The sequence below is a fragment of the Heloderma suspectum genome, chromosome 7, assembly GCF_057233095.1.
Source record: "Heloderma suspectum isolate Gila_16-S chromosome 7, 16-S_ref, whole genome shotgun sequence".
NCBI lineage: Eukaryota > Metazoa > Chordata > Lepidosauria > Squamata > Helodermatidae > Heloderma > Heloderma suspectum.
Genome location: NC_139464.1, coordinates 35,261,443 through 35,279,354, shown reverse-complemented (window position 1 = coordinate 35,279,354; position 17,912 = coordinate 35,261,443). Strand labels below are relative to the sequence as shown.

The 17,912-nt window shown below is 41.9% G+C and overlaps 1 protein-coding gene across 4 annotated transcripts; it reads left to right on the top strand.

Moving 5' to 3' along the window:
• Positions 1-1,171: 1,171 nt before the first annotated feature.
• Positions 1,172-17,161, top strand: NFYB (nuclear transcription factor Y subunit beta). 4 transcript variants are annotated; one of them, XM_084809646.1, is made up of 8 exons: positions 1,172-1,292; positions 6,717-6,787; positions 7,478-7,571; positions 12,189-12,319; positions 12,854-13,051; positions 14,985-15,066; positions 15,946-16,025; positions 16,234-17,161. In XM_084809646.1, the coding sequence occupies exons 3-8, from the start codon at positions 7,478-7,480 to the stop codon at positions 16,264-16,266; spliced, it is 618 nt and encodes a 205-aa protein (XP_084665772.1). In that variant the 5' UTR covers positions 1,172-1,292; positions 6,717-6,787; the 3' UTR covers positions 16,267-17,161. The 4 variants fall into 4 exon arrangements, with proteins under 4 accessions (XP_084665772.1, XP_084665769.1, XP_084665771.1 ...); XM_084809643.1 differs by lacking the exon at positions 6,717-6,787 and having other exon boundaries at positions 1,172-1,264; XM_084809645.1 differs by lacking the exon at positions 6,717-6,787.
• The last annotated feature ends 751 nt before the right edge of the window (positions 17,162-17,912 follow it).

Genomic DNA, 17,912 nt, shown 5'->3' with positions numbered 1-17,912 from the left:
CTGCATTATGTGTTATTCTCACTTGGCAGATATATTCATGGGTGGGAAAAGAATTTGTAAAGTGGGGTTAAAACGGCAAAGAAATGCAGAAAGTACTTTCTATGACAATTCAATTAAAGCATAAATATATGCAAAATAACCATAGTGAACAGCAACAATTGTTGATAATACAATGTGGTTAGCATTGCTAAGTAAGTTAACACCTGTCATGGGACAGGAAACCATTGACTCTATTCAAGCCCAAACAAGCCAGTTGGTGTAGTGTGTAGTGTTGGATTAGGACTGAGTTCTGGGCTCAAATCCCCATTCAGCCATGAAACTCACTGATTGATGTTGGGCAACTATCTGTGGATGTTGTGAGGATAAAATTGATGGAGAACCATGTATGCTACCATGAGGCTTGGTGGGTAGGAGGGAAAGGCAGGATATAATAATAGACAAGGGTTAAAAAAATAAAATCAAGTTTCATTCCTAAACGTATACCTGCCAACTGAGGATAATACATCCTGCCTCTGATGAAGTAAACACTAGTTTACTTCATGAGCGCTTATGTCAGTCTTCCCTGAGCTGGTGCCCTCCAGATGGCTTTGGACCACAGCTCCCATCAGTCCCAGCTAATGGCCAGGGGTGATGGGACTGCAGTCCAAAATATCTGGAGGGCACCAGGTTGAGGAAGGCTGGCTTATGCCCCAATAAATGTTGGCCTCTCAGGTGCCACCAGATTCTCTCGTGTTGTTTATGCTGCCAGCAGTCGAAACACGGCTACCTTCTCTCGGGTTTGTCCCAACCGTCGATTAATTTAGGATACGGGTCGCATACAGACACCGCGTCCGCCCGTGTGAAAGAAGACGCGGCCCGCCAACAGGGGAGTTGACAGAAAACGCTGGGGAAAGCGGCCGACAGCTTGCCTCCCTCAGCCGGACCCAAGCCCGCCGGGCGGGGGGGGGAGAGGCGGTTGACCTTCACGTATAAAGAGCAGCGGCGGCGGAGGCCGCGCGGCGCCGCTGAGCGCGGAGGCCGCTGGTGGTTTTATTGTGAGGCGCAGCCGGCGGCAGCTGCCAGAGAGGCGGCGGCGGGGGGAGGGAATCCCCCGAGCGGGAAGAGCCGCCTGTGAGGGAGGGGGGCCGAGGAGGAGGAGGCGCGGAGGGAGGGCAGGCCGGCTTCGGGAAGCGGTGCTCCGCGCTGGGACTGGTTCCTTCGCAGCCATTTTCTGTCCAACCAAACAGCCGATTTGCGGAGGGAGCCAACCAGGGCCGCACTGGAGGTTTGTGCCTGGCTCCGGCCAATGATTGGTAACCGGTTCCACTGCAGGCTCGAATGAAATGTCCGTCTCCCTCCCCGGGCTCCGGCGTTGCCGCCGCGCCGTCGCTGAGGGGACCAGGAAGTGCGGGGAGCAGGAGAGAGCGAGGAACAGAGCGAGAGAGCGGGGCCCGGGCCCGGGCCCGGCCAGCTCGGGTCTTTGTACTATTTCTGCCGCCGCCGGGAGGGGGGAGGAGGCGGCGGCGCTGGCTGGCTGGCTCCGCCGGGCCCCTGGAGAAAGGGGGAGGGGGCGGTGGCAGAGGCCCGTGCGGGGAGGCTGGAGCGGGGCTGCGGTGACGGGAGCGGATCCCTGCGAGGAGGAGGGGGCGGCGGCAAGGGGGTGCCCCACGCACGGGTGGCTCGCGTGGGAAGAGCGCGGGGCGGAGGAGGGGAAGGAATCCAGCCAGCGCGTTTGCCGCCTGAGTAAATAAGCCTTCCGGGCCCCTTTGCTCTCTTCCCGCTTTCCCAACCTGAGGGGAGAGGAGGAGGAGGAGGAGGACTGAGAAGACATGAGAGGAGACAATGGGGGCCCCCTTGGGTCACCCGGGTATGAGGAGCGGCGGCGCCCCCGCCGTGTGCGGCTGTGCCGCCTTAAGAGGCTCGTCAAATGCTTCCCAGCCGGGGCCGCCTTCCCTCTTCCTTGTCTCCCCTCTTCTCCTCCTCCCCCCCCCCGCTCTTTTCCCCCTCCTGGGGTGGAGTTGGATCTGTTTATGTAGATGAGCTTTTGTCTCCTCGCTAATCTCTCCACCACCACCACCCGTTTTTTGATGCTCACTCAAGAAAATGGGTTGGGGGGCGACTCGATTGCTTCCCTCGCCACCACGTTGGGGATATCCCACGGTTTTTCCGCCCCTCTCCCTCTCTTCATCTTCTACCCCGCCCTCCGCCTTCGCACATGGGTTGGAGCGGGGGGAGCTGTCAAAAAGCATCTCCCTCATTAGAGGACCTCCTGTTGTTGTCTCGCTTCATCCTGGCCTCCACGCATAAGGACCCCAAAGGTGGGTGGGATGTGTGGAACTACCGTACTGGATGAGGTTTTGCTCTCGGGGGTGTTGTGTGTCGTTTTTCCTGCACTTTGCTCACAATATTCAGAGCTTACCGGTTACCTCTGTCTTGTTATGGAAGTTGTGTCTTCTGTCTCAGGCATGAGGGCTTCTTGCCTCTCTCCCCCCACTCTTCCTTGTCAAGTCTCCTCGTCCCTGTAGCATAACCATCTTCAAGCCGCAAGGTTTACTGATACGTCGGTGGATATCTGAGAGTGTTGTTTTCTGGACTGCAAACACAACTACTGAAAATTGGCATTGTGCAGTCTTTGCAGGGTTGTTGTTTTTTTTGGTCTGCTTGGTTTGAATGTACGTGCATGTAGTGGGTGGGTTATGTGAATCTGTCCATGTTAAACAGCTTGCTCCCATGATATTTTCTGTGGATTTTTAAAAAGGATCTCTGTTCGTTTTCTGTTTGCCACAATTGATTCACCATTTGTTTAGTCTAAAGTCTCTAGACAAAAAGTCTGTTGAGACAGTAAAAAATAAAGCTCAAGTTGCAGTTCTGTGAACTGGCCCGTTTTAAAACTTTTCTGATTTATTAGGGGTAGGATTTGTTTTGCCTTTTAACTATTTCTAGTGGGGTAGCTGTGTTAGTCTGTTGCAGCAAAGACAACCAAGAGTCTTGTGGTACCTCAAAGACTATGAAATTTACTATGGCATAATAATAAGCTTTCGTGGATACTGCCCACTTAATGCATCCGATGAAGTGGGCAATGTCTATGAAAGCTTATGCCAGATTAAATTTGTTGGTCTATAAGGTGCCACAAGACTCTTCACTGTTTTTGCCTTTTAGTTATAATTATGTAAAATGCTTTACAACAAACAACAAATGTGTCCGTATGCATTTGCTATCCTTCACTTGGGGTAAAGTAATAGAAATTCTAGAACATACCGTGTCCTGTATAAGAAGTGTACACGATCTGTCAGTTTCCTGAGAGCACCTACCAACTATGGCTGTCATGAGCTAGGTTTGTTTTTAAAAGGTGATGGAAAGGAACATTAGTTAAATATCAGGGTGCTGTGAACTTCAAGTGAACAAAATGTTATCGTGGTAAACTGTTCATTAAGCTAATTATATTTAAGGAAGGGGGTTATTTAAGCAAATGTGGAGGCCTATATGTAAATGCTGTAGTGATGTGTAAAACTCCAGAAATAAACTTTATTTAAGACTCAGGGCTCACAGTGGCACAGTTACTGATTTGTAATGGTACCTGGTGTATTATATTAAATTTGCTATAGTTCCAATAGCACAGATCTTCTCGTGCGCAATTCTACTCATGGGCACTTGCAGGAACAAGATAGGTTGACAGGAGATCCAGTATCAGTTGGCTTTGGCTATATGTGGGAACTCGTATATACGGCACTGCAACTTCTGTGACAAAAATAGCAAGCATTAGTGGAAATATAAACTAGTAAAATGCATAGAGAAGAATACATCTGAGATTATTTTTATTGAAATGCCTAATGTAGTGCTAAATGCTGAAGTTACAGTGCGATCCTATGCATGTTGTCAGGGTTCTCCTTATGACCTGGACCCCCTGAGCAACTCCTCAAGGATCTCTTGCCTCCTTAAGAGTCCCACGTTCCTCCTTCTACCTTCCCCTTTCCAATAGGGGGTTTAGGCTGTAGATGTGGGGTGGTTGACACTCTAGACACAGGGTTTAACCATAACAGTTTACTGGTAAATTAAAGCAAGCAAATCACAACTAAAGGTATTTACACAATAGAGCTGAGTGATACAAAAGGCATTAATAGAAAATAAAAGTTGGAAAACGCACATTCTGTTACCCTAGCGGCACGTAGACTTCTTCAGGCTGCTTCTTTCTGCTCCTTCTTTGTGCTCTGCTCTTCCTTCTCTGTTCTTTCTGACTCTTTTTATACCCTCCTCCCTCAAAACCGAAAGTACTGTTTCAAAATGAAAAATGAAACCTAACTGGGTAAATGAAACTACTCCTCTCAGGGATACCCCCTCCCAACAAAAACTCCAGGCCTCTAGGCCTGATCTTTTCTTTGCCTTTGTAGGCCTCAAACCTTCACACATGTCTATTCAGAAGCAAGCCCCGTTGAGTTCAGTGGGTCTTGGGTAATAGCGTATAGGATTGCAGCCGAAATGACTACATTAAATGAAGGAAATCTGATATTTGCCAATCTAGTACTGTATGCTGAATAGTTGCACTGAAACTAACCTACCTCATTAAAATCCTGCTGCAGGAAACCCTCTAGAGGAGATTTTTGGGGGGTGCAGAGGGCTGCAGGGATGAGGAGAGAGGGAGAAAGTTCTGTTGTGCTAGCAGGCTTCCACTAGTGTAATGTTGGATTTAACCCACACGTAGTATTTTGTTGCATAAATCGAAAGTGCTATATGGAATTTCCTTCCATGATCCTGTTTATGTAACCAGTGATGACTCCTAATATTAGAAGACAACTGTGATGTTAAGATTCCTGTAGTCTTAGACTACTTAACTATTACTTCACAACAGGCAAGGCATATTAACAATGGCCTGAGTACAGGATCCATCAGTAGGGCAACTACATATAACATTAACAAAATGACCTTCAGCTGACCGGAGATTCTTTTCTTATTTGGAGTATAAATTTCTTCCTTCAAAGAGTGCTCTTGGCTGAATTGCATTATGCCTTGTGCTGAAAAGAATCTTAGGGTAAATTATATCATATGTTTCTTTCCCTTTTTACCTCAACTGGCAACTTTTAATGTCAAAAATGGTAGGTGAGTGAACCTTCATTTAAAGGCATTGTAGTTTTCTTAGCTGGGTTTGCACAAATGGTTGCTTGGCCGTTATTTAATAAGATAGTGGCTGTGTTCGGATGTAACCATGACTTAGTGTTATCATGAACATAATCATGGGTTAGCACAGCCTTCCCCAACCTGGTGCCCTCCTGATACTTTGGACCTCAGCTCCCATCATTCCTGACCATTGGCCATGCTGACTGGGGCTGATTGGAGTTGTAGTCCAAAAGATTTGTAGTGCACTACTTTGGGGAAGGCTGGGTTAACATGAGAATGAGCACTTCCGCCCCCCCCCCTCCAGGCTCGTGCTGTCCCTCTCCACCTCTGGCGCAGCCACGAGCAGGAGATCTGTTTTTCCATTAATAGCAGTTTAACATGTCATCCAATGCCTGAACTGTAGTTAACCTTAACTATGGTTAGTGAAAACAGCTCTCACAAGCTGTAGCTCAAAGTTAGCTTGTTTCATTAACTGTGGTTAAGATGAATGGCAGTTTGACTTTGCAAGTTGTGGTTAATAAAACATTGAAGGAAAAGCTTTTGAACTCCTTCCAGCAGCACCAGAGGAGGAGTGGGGAGCGCACAACTCTGGTGGGAGGCTAGGCTCATTTTCATGATGCTCATCTATGGTTTAGCATTGTATCCAGACCAGATCAGACCAGTGTTATGCACCACCTAGCACATTAGGCACCTATAAATATTTACCTTCCTGTCAGCATATAATTTTTGTTACATTACTGATCTTGTTCTGGCATAAACCAATAGAAGAAACCTGTCTCTGCAATTTGGATAATAGTGAATATAATAGATTACATTCCCATGTTTTTTTGGTACAAACTGGCTTTTGTAGAATCAAGTTTTAGCCAGTACAAGATAGTGTGATATAACTATAGCTGCTTGCTGTGACAGGAGAATGGAATGCTGACCACAGTGACATTTGGAAAGTAAATTAACTCTTCAACAGAATAATTTATCTTAAAAGTTTTGAGGAATAAAGTACTTGAAATGTGCATCAGTCACTTCTACAGATGATGCATGCTGCTTTATATGCATCAAAGCAAGGTAACACATACATTGCATTTATAGCTGAATATTTCCAATATGCATACAGTTTAAGTAGATGCTGTATGTATAAATCTAACAGTGAAGCAAAAATGTAAACTAACATTTACAAAACTAATGGCTACAATACTGAGTTCTAGATACTAGAATCTAGTATAAGGGTTGCCATGTTGTCAACAGTGGTATTCTATAGCAAATTGAAATAATGGCATCTTAGTGCATACTTGCGTACTTGGTGGGTCCAATTATAACAGATCCCATTAGTAAGCTTTTTGAGATAATTGAAAACTTGTCACTATCCTTAGTTATGAAACAAGCAATACAGTATTTCAGTTTAATGCTTCTGGAGCAGAACCAAAGCATGAAAGAGGTCATCCAAACAGGTTAATATTTAATGAAGAGATAAACATTGTTTTGTGAAGAATTTTTGGTGATTTCATAAACAGTGGCACCTAATGTATAGAATATAGCATCCTCAGAAATGCTCAGTTCTTTAGAATTATTGATAATTGAGTATTATTAAGTGTAGCTTTTTACTTTAACCTTTGGTGTATATTTTGCAGCCTTCACATATATGATCCTTGAATGTATGTATCCTCATTGTGGAGAGATATTTGGAAGTAGGAACAAATAGGTTGGTTTTTCCACAGATGATATTATTATTATTATTATTATTATTATTATATTTATTTATTTATATCCCGCCTTTTTCCCAATCTCGGGACTCAAGGCGGCTTTACAGCATTAAAAACTTGTTCAGTTAAAACCTGAAAAGTTAAAAATGTAATTAAATCATCAATAATATTAAAATTATATAAAATATCAAAAATTTTAGAAGACAACAAGAAATATAAACCCTGGTATCCATCCATCATATCCTCACAGGTCCAGACTAGCTATCCCTAAAGGCCTGCTGGAACAAAAAAGTTTTTACCTGCCTGCAAAAGCATACCAAGGAGGGCACCACTCTCACCTCCCTGGGAAGGGAGCTCCAGAGCCTTGGGGCAGCCACTGAGAAGGCCCGAGAAGATACAGTGTATTATTTTTGATGATACGGGAATGGCATAGCTTCATGTTATTTGTGGATAATAGAAGTACTGCTGTAGATGAAAACACTTCAGTAGAAGGTTTAGTCTGAATAATAAGCTATTGAATGATAGGCAGCCAAGATCAAACAAAGTCCAGGTATAGCGGGCATGCAATGCTGTTTATATTTCCAATGGTGATTTAAGTCAGAAATAAATGATACCTACTCAGGTTTTTAGGAGTGATATGTGTAGTAAAATTGAGTTGACTATTTAAAAAAGTCATCTTTTTATTCCAGATGGATGGTGATAGTTCTACAACAGATGCTTCCCAATTGGGAATTGCTGGAGATTACATTGGTAGTAGTCACTATGTGATACAGCCTCATGATGGTAAGTAATGTATTGGTACAGACAATGTTAGTTCTTATGCCCATTCTTCATATTACAGTTTCCAGCTGTATTAAAGAGATGAGTCAATGCATCTGAAGATCTATGAAAATGTAAAACAGAAACACAATAGTATGTGTCTTAAGATGTCTAGACCATAAGACTGGGAAACAGCGCTGTAATTAATTCATGACTCTTCTGTGAAACAGTTGTTTAGCAGTAATTGTGTTAATTCTGTGCATGCTTATTATGGACAAAACCCCATTAAACTCAGTGGGACATACTTCTGAGTATGATTGTGCTATAAGTAAGAAATGGCTCATATTGATATTGCTCTTCTACCATTTATCCACAATCTTTAACAGTACGTAATACATTTTTAAAAAAGGTTTTAGAAATAATATTTTAGTCATTCTTTTTAGGATGACTAATTCTGTGTCTTCTATATGTATAAAGTATCTTAGAAATACTTCCCCTAGGTCTAGTAGCATAATATTCCAAAACTCATTAAAAACATAAGAAGAGCCCTACTGGACCAGATCAAAGGCCTGGCTGGTCCAGCATCTATTTCTTGCAATAGCCAACCAGATGCCAATGGGAAGCCTGTAAGCAATAGTACTCTCGCACTGTTGTTTCCCAGCAACTGGAATTAAGAAAGGCACACTACCTCTGATCCTTGAGGTAGCATATAGCCATCATGACTAGTAGCCATTGATGTCCTTAATCTCCATAAATTTGTCTAGTCCCCTTTTAAAGCTGTCCAGGTTCGTGGCCTTGTGATAACAAATTCCATAGGTATAACTATGCACTATCTGAAGAAGTACTTCCCTCTGTCTTTCCTGAATCTTCCACCAAGCAGCTTCATGGGATGACCCCAGGTTCTAGTATGATGAGAGAGGGAGAAAAACATATCTCAATCCAGTTTCTTCATATCATGCATAATTTTATACAACTTTAATCAAGCCCTCCCCCTTACCTTTTTTCTTAACGAAAAAGCCCCAAATATTACAATCTGTCCTCATAGGGGAGTTGTTCCAGCTTCCTGGTCACCTTGATTTCTCTTTTCTGTACTTTTTCCAACTCTACAATAACCTTTTTGAGATGCAAGAATCAAAACTGTACACAGTATTCCAAGTGTGGTCACACCATATGTTTGTATAATGTCTTCCTGATATTGGCTGTTTTATTTTTGATCCTCTTCCTAATGATCCCTAGTATAAAATTTGCCCTTTTCACAGTGTCATACACTAGGTCAACGTTTTCATTGAGCTATTAATGCCAGCTAAGCTCCCATCAGTGTGTATGTGAAATTAGAACGTTTTGCCCCAATGTGCATCATTTTACACTTATCTACTTTGAACTACACTTGCCATTTTATTACCCACTGTGAAGAGATCCTTTTGGAGCTCATAGCAATCCCTTTTTGTTTCAATGAACCTGAATAACTTGTTGTCATCAGCAAACATGCTCACCCCTAGCTCACTGCTCACCTCACTGCTTATCCCTAACTCCAGATCATTTATAAATTTTATAAGCCCTGGTCCCAATACAGATCTTTGGAGAACCCCATGAACTGTGTACATCCCTCAGTTATGAGAACTGTCCATTTATTCCTACTGCTTGCTTCCTGTTATTTAACCAGTTACCGATCTTTTTATTTCATTACTGCTAAGTCTATTCAGGAGTATTTTATGAGGGCCTTTTGAAAGTCCCAAGTAAACAACGTCTACTGGATCACCCCTATTCACATGCTTATTAATACTCTCAAAGAACTGTAAAAGATTAGTGAGACTGGAGGTCCTTTACCTTTGCAGAAGCCCTGTTGATTCATCTTCAGCAAGACTTGCGCACTTCTGTGTGCTGGATAATTTTATCTTTAATCATGCTTTCCACCAGTTTACCTGGAACAGGCATTAAGGGTGCAATTCTATGTATGTTTAGACAGGAAAAAAGTCCTACAAGTCCCAGCTGTTTGGGCAGAAAAAGAACATACATAGGATTGCATCCTAAACTAACCTGTAATTTCCTAGATCTCCTGGATCCCTTTTTAAAAATTTACATTGTTACACTGACTGCTTTCCAGTTCTGTGTTACAGAGGCCAATCTTAGGGACAAGTTAAATATTTTTGTTAGAAGATCAATAGTTTTACATTTGGGTTCTTTAAGAATTCTTGGATGGATATGATCCAGATCTAGTGATTTGTTAATTTTTAATTTTTCAGTAAGGCCTAGAACTTCATTGCTTGTCACAGCTATTAGCCTCAGTTTTCAGACTCCCTTCCTGAAAATGTCAGTATCTGCCTTACATTTTCCGCAGTGAAAACAAACACAATGAATTCCTTCAGCTTTTCTACAATCTCCTTGTCCTCCTCTCCCTCCTACGTCTTTAACTCCCTTGTTGTCCAAGTGATCCTAACTTGTTTCCTGCTTCTAATGTATTTAAATTGTTTGTGTTAATGGTTTTAGCCGTAAGCTCCTGGCATTGTTTTTGTTTTTTGCATCCCATATTGTCTGCTTGCATTTTGTGTTTGTGCAAGTTTATTTTCCTCTTTGTTCTCCTCATTTGGGCAGGATTTCCATTTTCTGAAAGAAGCCTTTTTGCTTCCAATAGCTAGCTTTCTTGGCTGCTCGGTATCCATTCTGGCATTATCTTGGTCTTGGTGGTACCTTTCCTGATTGGCAGTATACATGCTAACTGAGCTTCTATTATCATAGTTTGAGTAACCCCTAAATCGTTTAGAGTCTGTGTGAGGGTAATTGAAGTCATCCATTATTACAAAACATCCTGTAGATGGCTCCCTGATCTCATTTTCCATCTCAAGATCACCCTGAGCATTTTGGCCAGGGGGTGATAATATGTCCCCAGTACAAAAAAATACTTTGGGGGCCTGGTATTGCCACCTGCAGAGATTCTGTGGATGAGGCTTACCCCATTTGACATTTCTAGTTTATTTGACTATAGAGTGACACTGCTCCCAGTATGTCCTTCCTTGTCCTTATAAGGCAGGAGTGGGCAACTTGTGGCCCTAACCAGCGTAGCTAATGGTGTGGGATGATGGGAGCTGTAGACCAAAACAACTGGAAGGCTACAAGTTGCTCACTCCTTCTATAGAGCTGGAATTCAACTATAACTCATATATCCTCATTGCCTAGTAAGCTCTACATTGTCCACAATATTTTCACCCTCTTTTATTTATTTATTTATTATTTATTTCATTTCATTTCTATACCGCCCAATAGCTGAAGCTCTCTGGGCGGTTCACAAAAATTAAAACCAAACAGCACACAATAAAACAATTTAAAATATATAGAACATTAAAACCACAATATAACAATACAACCACAATAAAACCTAGCAGCAGGGCAGGAGTTTAAAATACAGATTTAAAACAGCAAAGCTAAAAGTTTAGAAAGCTAAAATGCTAAAATGCATGGGAAAATAAAAGGGTCTTCACCTGGCGCCGAAAGGAATACAGCGTAGGTGCCAGGCAAACCTCACTAGGGAGCTCATTCCAGAGCTGGGGTGCCACAGCAAAAAAAGCCCTCCTCCTAGTAGCCACCCGCCTCACTTCCTTTGGCAGGGGCTCACGGAGAAGGGCCACTGACGATGATCTTAAGGTCTGGGCAGGCACATATGGGAGGAGGCGATCCTTCAGGTAACCTGGCCCCAAGCTGTTAAGGGCTTTAAATGTTAATACCAGCACTTTGAATCTGGCCCGGAAGTGGACTGGCAGCCAGTGCAGCTGAAAAAGTACTGGCATAATATGAGCTTGCAGGCCAGTCCCTGTTAACAATTTTGCTGCCGTATTTTGGACCAGCTGAAGTTTCCAGACCGTTTTCAAAGGCAGCCCCACATATAACGCATTGCAGTAATCCAGACGAGAAGTTATCAGAGCATGGATAACTGCAGCTAGGCTATCTCTGTCCAGATAAGGGCATAGTTGGTATACCAGCCTAAGCTTGGGAGGATTCATCCTGAACTGGGTACTGCTCATCTTTTATTGGTTTTAATTGTGTATAATTAATTTTAGATTTGTTGTATTCAGGCTACACTGTTGGGGATAAAGTACTTGCAATTTCATGCCACCATTTTGTTGAAGTAAAAATGTAAATATATCTGTAGCACTCAGTGATTTGTTTCGCACACATAAAAGCAATTCCTGGATTGTTTAACCCAGGGATTGATGATTTCTAGTGGGAGGAAGTGTGCTGGCTCCCGCATGCTCATAGCTTCCACTTTCAATTAAAAACCCAGGAACTCCCTGTTCCTGGATTGTTGTCATGATGTCTGAACCCAGAATCTTTGGGTTGTTTAGGGGCTAAACAATCCAGAGTTAACCCAACAACAAGCCATGGGTTAACTCTTGAGTTGTTTAACTCCTAATATTCCTAGTTAATCGGTGTCAGGCCAGTGGAATGATCCCTTCATTCTGAAGGAGCTGAAACTTTTTTGAGTAAAAATATGAAAGAGAAACTTTTAGTTGTTACTTTACAGCAGTTTAGATGATGTTCAGAGGCTAATGTTAGAAATGTGGGAGGTGATTTTCCAAATAAACTGTAGGTGCAGTGATTAAAAGTCCACATTATAAACAACTAATATTTGTGTGTGTGTTTTCCTAGATACGGAGGACAGCATGAATGATCATGAAGACACAAATGGCTCCAAAGAGAGTTTTAGAGAACAAGATATATATCTTCCAATTGCAAATGTGGCAAGAATAATGAAAAACGCTATACCTCAGACAGGAAAGGTAATATCTTGAAAAGAAATATTTGCTAGCATTACTTGATCATATGCAGGATCAAGAAGCTTGGATTTCATAGAGTTTTTGAAATATGTCACAGTTATTAGGTTGCATTCAGTGGGATTTTAAGACCAAATATTGAGAGCTGTTTTAGATGTAGTGAAGTTACATTGGGAATAGCAAGTGTATGTTTCCTGTCCCTCCACATCTCTATCTTGACTGGAATAGAACTCTTGCCACTTTTCTGTCATGGGAGATGCACAAACTCCCAATGGTGGGACAACTTCCATTCTCTAAATGGTAGTTTGTTTTTGAATTTGTCATATGAAAAATAAACTGCCACTCATTCAAAATTTTCAGAAGCATTTCTTCGTTGTCGTAATATGTAAGTTTATTTTTATTCCATTTTTAGTAGACTAATTGGTCAAAATGCTTAGTTTTGTTGGCAGTTTTACTTGGGCGTATTTGAGGGTTAATTTGGATTAAAATGAGAAATAGGATTGGCTTACTATATATATATATATATATATATATATTTAGATTGCTAAAGATGCAAAGGAATGTGTACAAGAGTGTGTAAGCGAATTCATCAGCTTTATAACATCAGAAGCAAGTGAGAGGTGTCACCAAGAAAAACGGAAGACTATAAATGGGGAGGATATTCTCTTTGCCATGTCGACCCTTGGATTTGATAGCTACGTTGAACCTTTGAAGCTGTATCTTCAGAAGTTCAGAGAGGTTTGTAATCTTTTTTCAGAGTCCTGTTTGCGACATTTTCCAGAGCCTTGTCTATTGTGACTGACTTGTAATGTTCCCATTATACACCAGAGTAGTCAAGTGTGTGTGGGTGGGGGGGGGGGGTACAGTTTCAGAATGTCGCTAGCCATGCTTTTTTAGTGTTCTTATAAAGTTGCTTGTTTGAGTTGATGAGCCAGCTACTCATGTCCTTTAATGATCTGGCCTATTTCTAATCTGCAGTAGAGAAAATATCTGCTGTTCAGGCAGCCTGCATTGAAAAAGCACCTTGTATTTTCAAATGTGCTGCTTTTACTTTGTATCTTAATAATCTTGTGCTTTGATTAACTTGCTTTATTTAATGTATAAGGTGAAAGAGCATATATATGAGCATTTCAACTTGGCATGAGCAGTCCCTTTTCTTTCTTCTTTCCCCATGGTGCGCCCCCCCCGCCCCCTTTTCCAGGTTTTTGACAACCTACCTTATGCAATGTTTTACTATTTCTGGATCTGTCATTTTACAGGTGGACTTTTTTCTGTTTATTGCAGATAATTTCTATACCACTTGTTTTTTTTAAAAAAAACTCTAAAGCCCAGAGATAAATTCTGTCTCTCCACCATGCATGTATTTCATTTCTAGTGTGTTGATCATGGCCAAGAGGTTGAGCAAATGGCAGAAAGAGCAGCAGTTGTTACCCACTGGGCCAGTTTGCACATCCCAACAAGCCACAGTGGGTTAATGAGTTGTCAGAGTGCTGTGCTGTGTGCTGGCCGCCATTTTGAATATGCAAGCCCCAGCTGGCAGTTGCCGTGGCTTGTCATGTCATACAAACCCAGGCAGCAGGGATTGTGCAAGGGTTAAACAACTCTTGCATAACCCTAGAACAGACCACGGTGTCTGTGAGGTTTGTTTAACCCTCCTGCTACGCCTGCCACCTGGGTTCACCCTCTCTCTTATTATGGGTCGGTGGCTGTTGCTGCTCCTCTTTGTGATTGCCACCCCATGGTGAGTTAGAAGGATGAGCAAGTGGTAAGGAGGGTGAGCAGATTGTCGCTGATACTCCTCTTCATTGCTGCTTGCTTGCCTGCCCTCTTACTGTGATCACTGTGGGTAGTGGCAAGGGGCAATAGCCCTCCAGGTTAAGAAAGAAGATGAGCAAGCAGTAGAGGGAAGATAGCTGTGGGAGAGGCCTCCAGAAAACACTGAGCTGGCACTGGCTGTTTTTATCTTTTTATATCCCCAAGAGGCTAAGCTGGAAAATATTTTATATGAACATATGATGTGATCATATGATAGGCAAAGGTGGCAGCAGCCTCTACTGTACCAGGTGGTTATGCCAGTAACCCAGCATGGCTGATCTCTTTCCATTCCTTTTCCTCCTGTGAGGTTTAGTGCTGCTATTGGAGTGTGTGTTGGGCTAGCAGTACTTTCTTCACACTTTAATGTGCTGGGTTGCACATGAGCAAAGGTTCAGTTGAGCACAGCCTGGCTTTTGAGACTGAGTGGCAGCTGCTTCAGTTTCACAAGCAGGAGGGATGGCTTGGGCTGCTACAGGTGTGCAACGTCTGGAATATCCCTAGTTACTTCAAATGACACCAGTTCTGGCCCCAAGAACCCTTTCACCTTGCTCTTTCTATCAGCAGTTTCCTGTAAGATCTGGCTCTAGAGTGTAAATGAGAGGTCATTTCTGCTGAAATACCACAGAACTCTTACTATAAAAGCTGAAGGTCCTACCACAGATCCACATTATGAATACTGCTACAGTTCTTGGCATACCGAATACGTTTAATTAGAAAATTCTGTAACTGTGTGACAGGGTTCAAAAAATGTACTGCTTAGAAACCACTATGCAGATCTTCGAAAATGTCTGAAACTTGATTTTGTGCTGTTGGAAGTGCTCTTATCCACATGTAAAACATTGTGTTTTTTTTCAAGGCCATGAAGGGAGAAAAGGGTATTGGGGGAACAGTTAACACAGCAGATGGTCTTAGTGAGGAGCTCACAGAGGAAGCATTTAGTAAGTATCACTTGAAGCTAGTGGTGTATATCTGGTTATTGTTGCTTAACACATGTGATTGGATGGAAGGAGCTTGCTAGATTGAACCATATTTGTGTGACAATTCTATGACAAAGGGGGTGCAAGGAACCTAGCCCTGTTGCCATGTCGTTTGTATAGGAGTCCTTGAAAGCTCCATTGAAATGTACTGGAGGTTGTGCTTAGTGTCTTACATTTTGGGTGTGGCTCCTGCATGCATGTACATCACTTGTTTTCTTAAGTTTTAGTCAACACTTGAAGACTCAAAGCTGAGTGTAAGAATTATTTCCACTGAAAATGTCTGTGAGGTAATATGAGGATTCTGCATTGTGTTTGATCTGTGAGGACTAATGTACAAATACAGGTCATCAAGTGATGAATTTGCATGTGTGAACCGTGGTTTATTGAAATGTATGTACTGTCATTGAGCATCTAGAGAGAGTTTATCCATCAGTCATGAACAGTAAAGTCTTTGAACTCAACCCAATGTTTTAATAATGGTCAAAAGCATCGTTATTGGCACCCACGTTACCCAGCCTGTCATGTTGTGTGAACCCAGGTGGCAAGGGTTGTTTTAGAGTTAGACAGTCCTCAACCCATGGCTTGTTTTAGGTTTATTTGAGGGTTGTCTAACCCTCAAATAACCCCTGCCACCTGGGTTTGCACAACACGGCAAGTCATGGCAAGCTGGGTGCCATGCAAAAATGGTGTCCGCAGGTGCCCAGCATGATGCGACAGCCTCCGTGGGTAAATTATGGCACAGTGGGCTGTTGTGATGTGCAAACAGGCTCCTTAAATTGGGTTTGATGCATAATTCTGTGTGTGCTCAATTCCTTAACTAAACTGCTTTCTCTCTTCTAGCTAACCAGTTGCCCGCAGGTTTGATAACTACAGATGGCCAACAGCAAAATGTTATGGTTTATACAACATCTTATCAACAGGTATAGCATTCCTTCCCCTCCTCTTTTTCTCTTGCTTTATTTTTATATCTTCCCAATTTCTACAACTGCAGCTGAAGGCAACCAGAAGGGTAATAAACAAGCCAAATAGTTCTAAGTCATCACTTTGATAGTTGGGGCTTGCAAGGAAGTGTGTGTGTTTCTGGAGTTACATGTTAAAATTAATATGTCTTTATTTTGCAAACCCTAGATCTCCGGCGTTCAGCAAATTCAGTTCTCATGATCTGAAGATGGCTTTGGATCTGGGAACATGAGAGAGATGGACAGGGAACTAGAAAATGCTAAAGGAGAAGAAACATTGGTTTGAAATGGCTGGTGAAAAGAGAAATGTCACTTTGTATATTCAATAGCTGTAATGTAGCTGCCTGAGGCTTGACTAATTGAGGTGTGAACTCTGACTCAAACCTTTTTTCATGAATGATTTTAAAAGAAATTGGATTTTAAAGGTATTAAAGTATTTTTGTTTTGTACACGAGTTCGTTGCTCTGTATAACTCCTGTATGCATTGTATATTGCAATTTACTACTGTCAGAGATTTGTAGACAGTTTCTTATTTTCATATTGAATCATGTTACTTTTGTAATTCAAGTAAACAGCTGGGTTTAATTCATGTTTACCCTTTGAATAAAACACAAGGGTACAGTTTATTTTGAATGCAAGTTGCCTTTATTATAAAAATTGAGATGACCTTTTGTTTTGTAACTGCCTTGCATGACTAAAGTTGCGATAACTATTTATTAATATTTTAACTCTGAAAGGGAATTCCTCAAGCGCCAGCAGTTCACAAGAAGTGCTCCCAGTGTTTTTAATGTAATGATTGAATTAATGTGAATCCAGAAGTAATCAGTCTTTAGATCTTAGCATTAGGAGCTTGGGATGTAATCTACCAGGAACTACTTTGCACAAACTTAATGAGAATGAAGGGAAGTTAAACAAGAATAGTTGTCTTGTGTGCAGGGCTAGTTCTGTAGATTGTCTGGTGCCCAATAACAGTGTTAACTGTACCTTGTAGTGCAGTCCCTGTTTTGAAACAACTAGAAGTATGTAGTAGTGTTTTTTGTTCCCATTTACTAGGGGCATTTGTCCCGCTGCATTTGAAATAAACCCATTTTAATTTATGAACTCTCTTTAAATAAGCCAGATTCTCTTTACTCAATTGTGACAGTTTGACAGTCTTTTTTTGGTAAATTATCTTTCCTTTTTAAACACATATCTACATTTCCATGATCTGTGGGGACTCTCAAATGTTTATAACATCCATGGAGTTTGTATGGGTTTAAGCATGTGTCAGAATGATCTGAAAAGGAAGACTTGGACTTCCACTTTGCTGGTGGTTTTCTGGCTTTGCAATAAACTGCAGTATACCTAAATAATCATACTTAATTTTGTAGATTGACAGATTGTTGCAAAGATTGCCTGTGCCTGTACACTAGGTGGCATGATTGTGGTGAGGCAGCATCAGTCTGTTGCTATTGAATAAAAGCTTCTGTCACCAGGTTCGGTTCAGCTCGGTGCATAACAGGAGATTACCCCATTGCAAATGACATTGCGGAGAATTATGGTGCCTCTAGCTTCTGAAAAACCATGGTCCAGCATCAAGATTTCATTGAGTAGGAAACAGCAGCTGTTATTTCCTGTCTCTTCTCCTTGTCTCCCACTTCATGAAAGCCTTGATCCATCATCCTACTTGTCATAGTGGCCCTGTAGTAGAACCAAATGCTGACCTCTTTATATAGTCTTTATTTAAGCTAAAAGTTCAAATGCTACCTCAGGTCTGATTCTTCTATAACCTAGACATGTAGGTTACATGTATGGCAGGGCATGGGGGCTTTAATATAAATCAAGGCTAACTCAAGTAGACCTTATTCA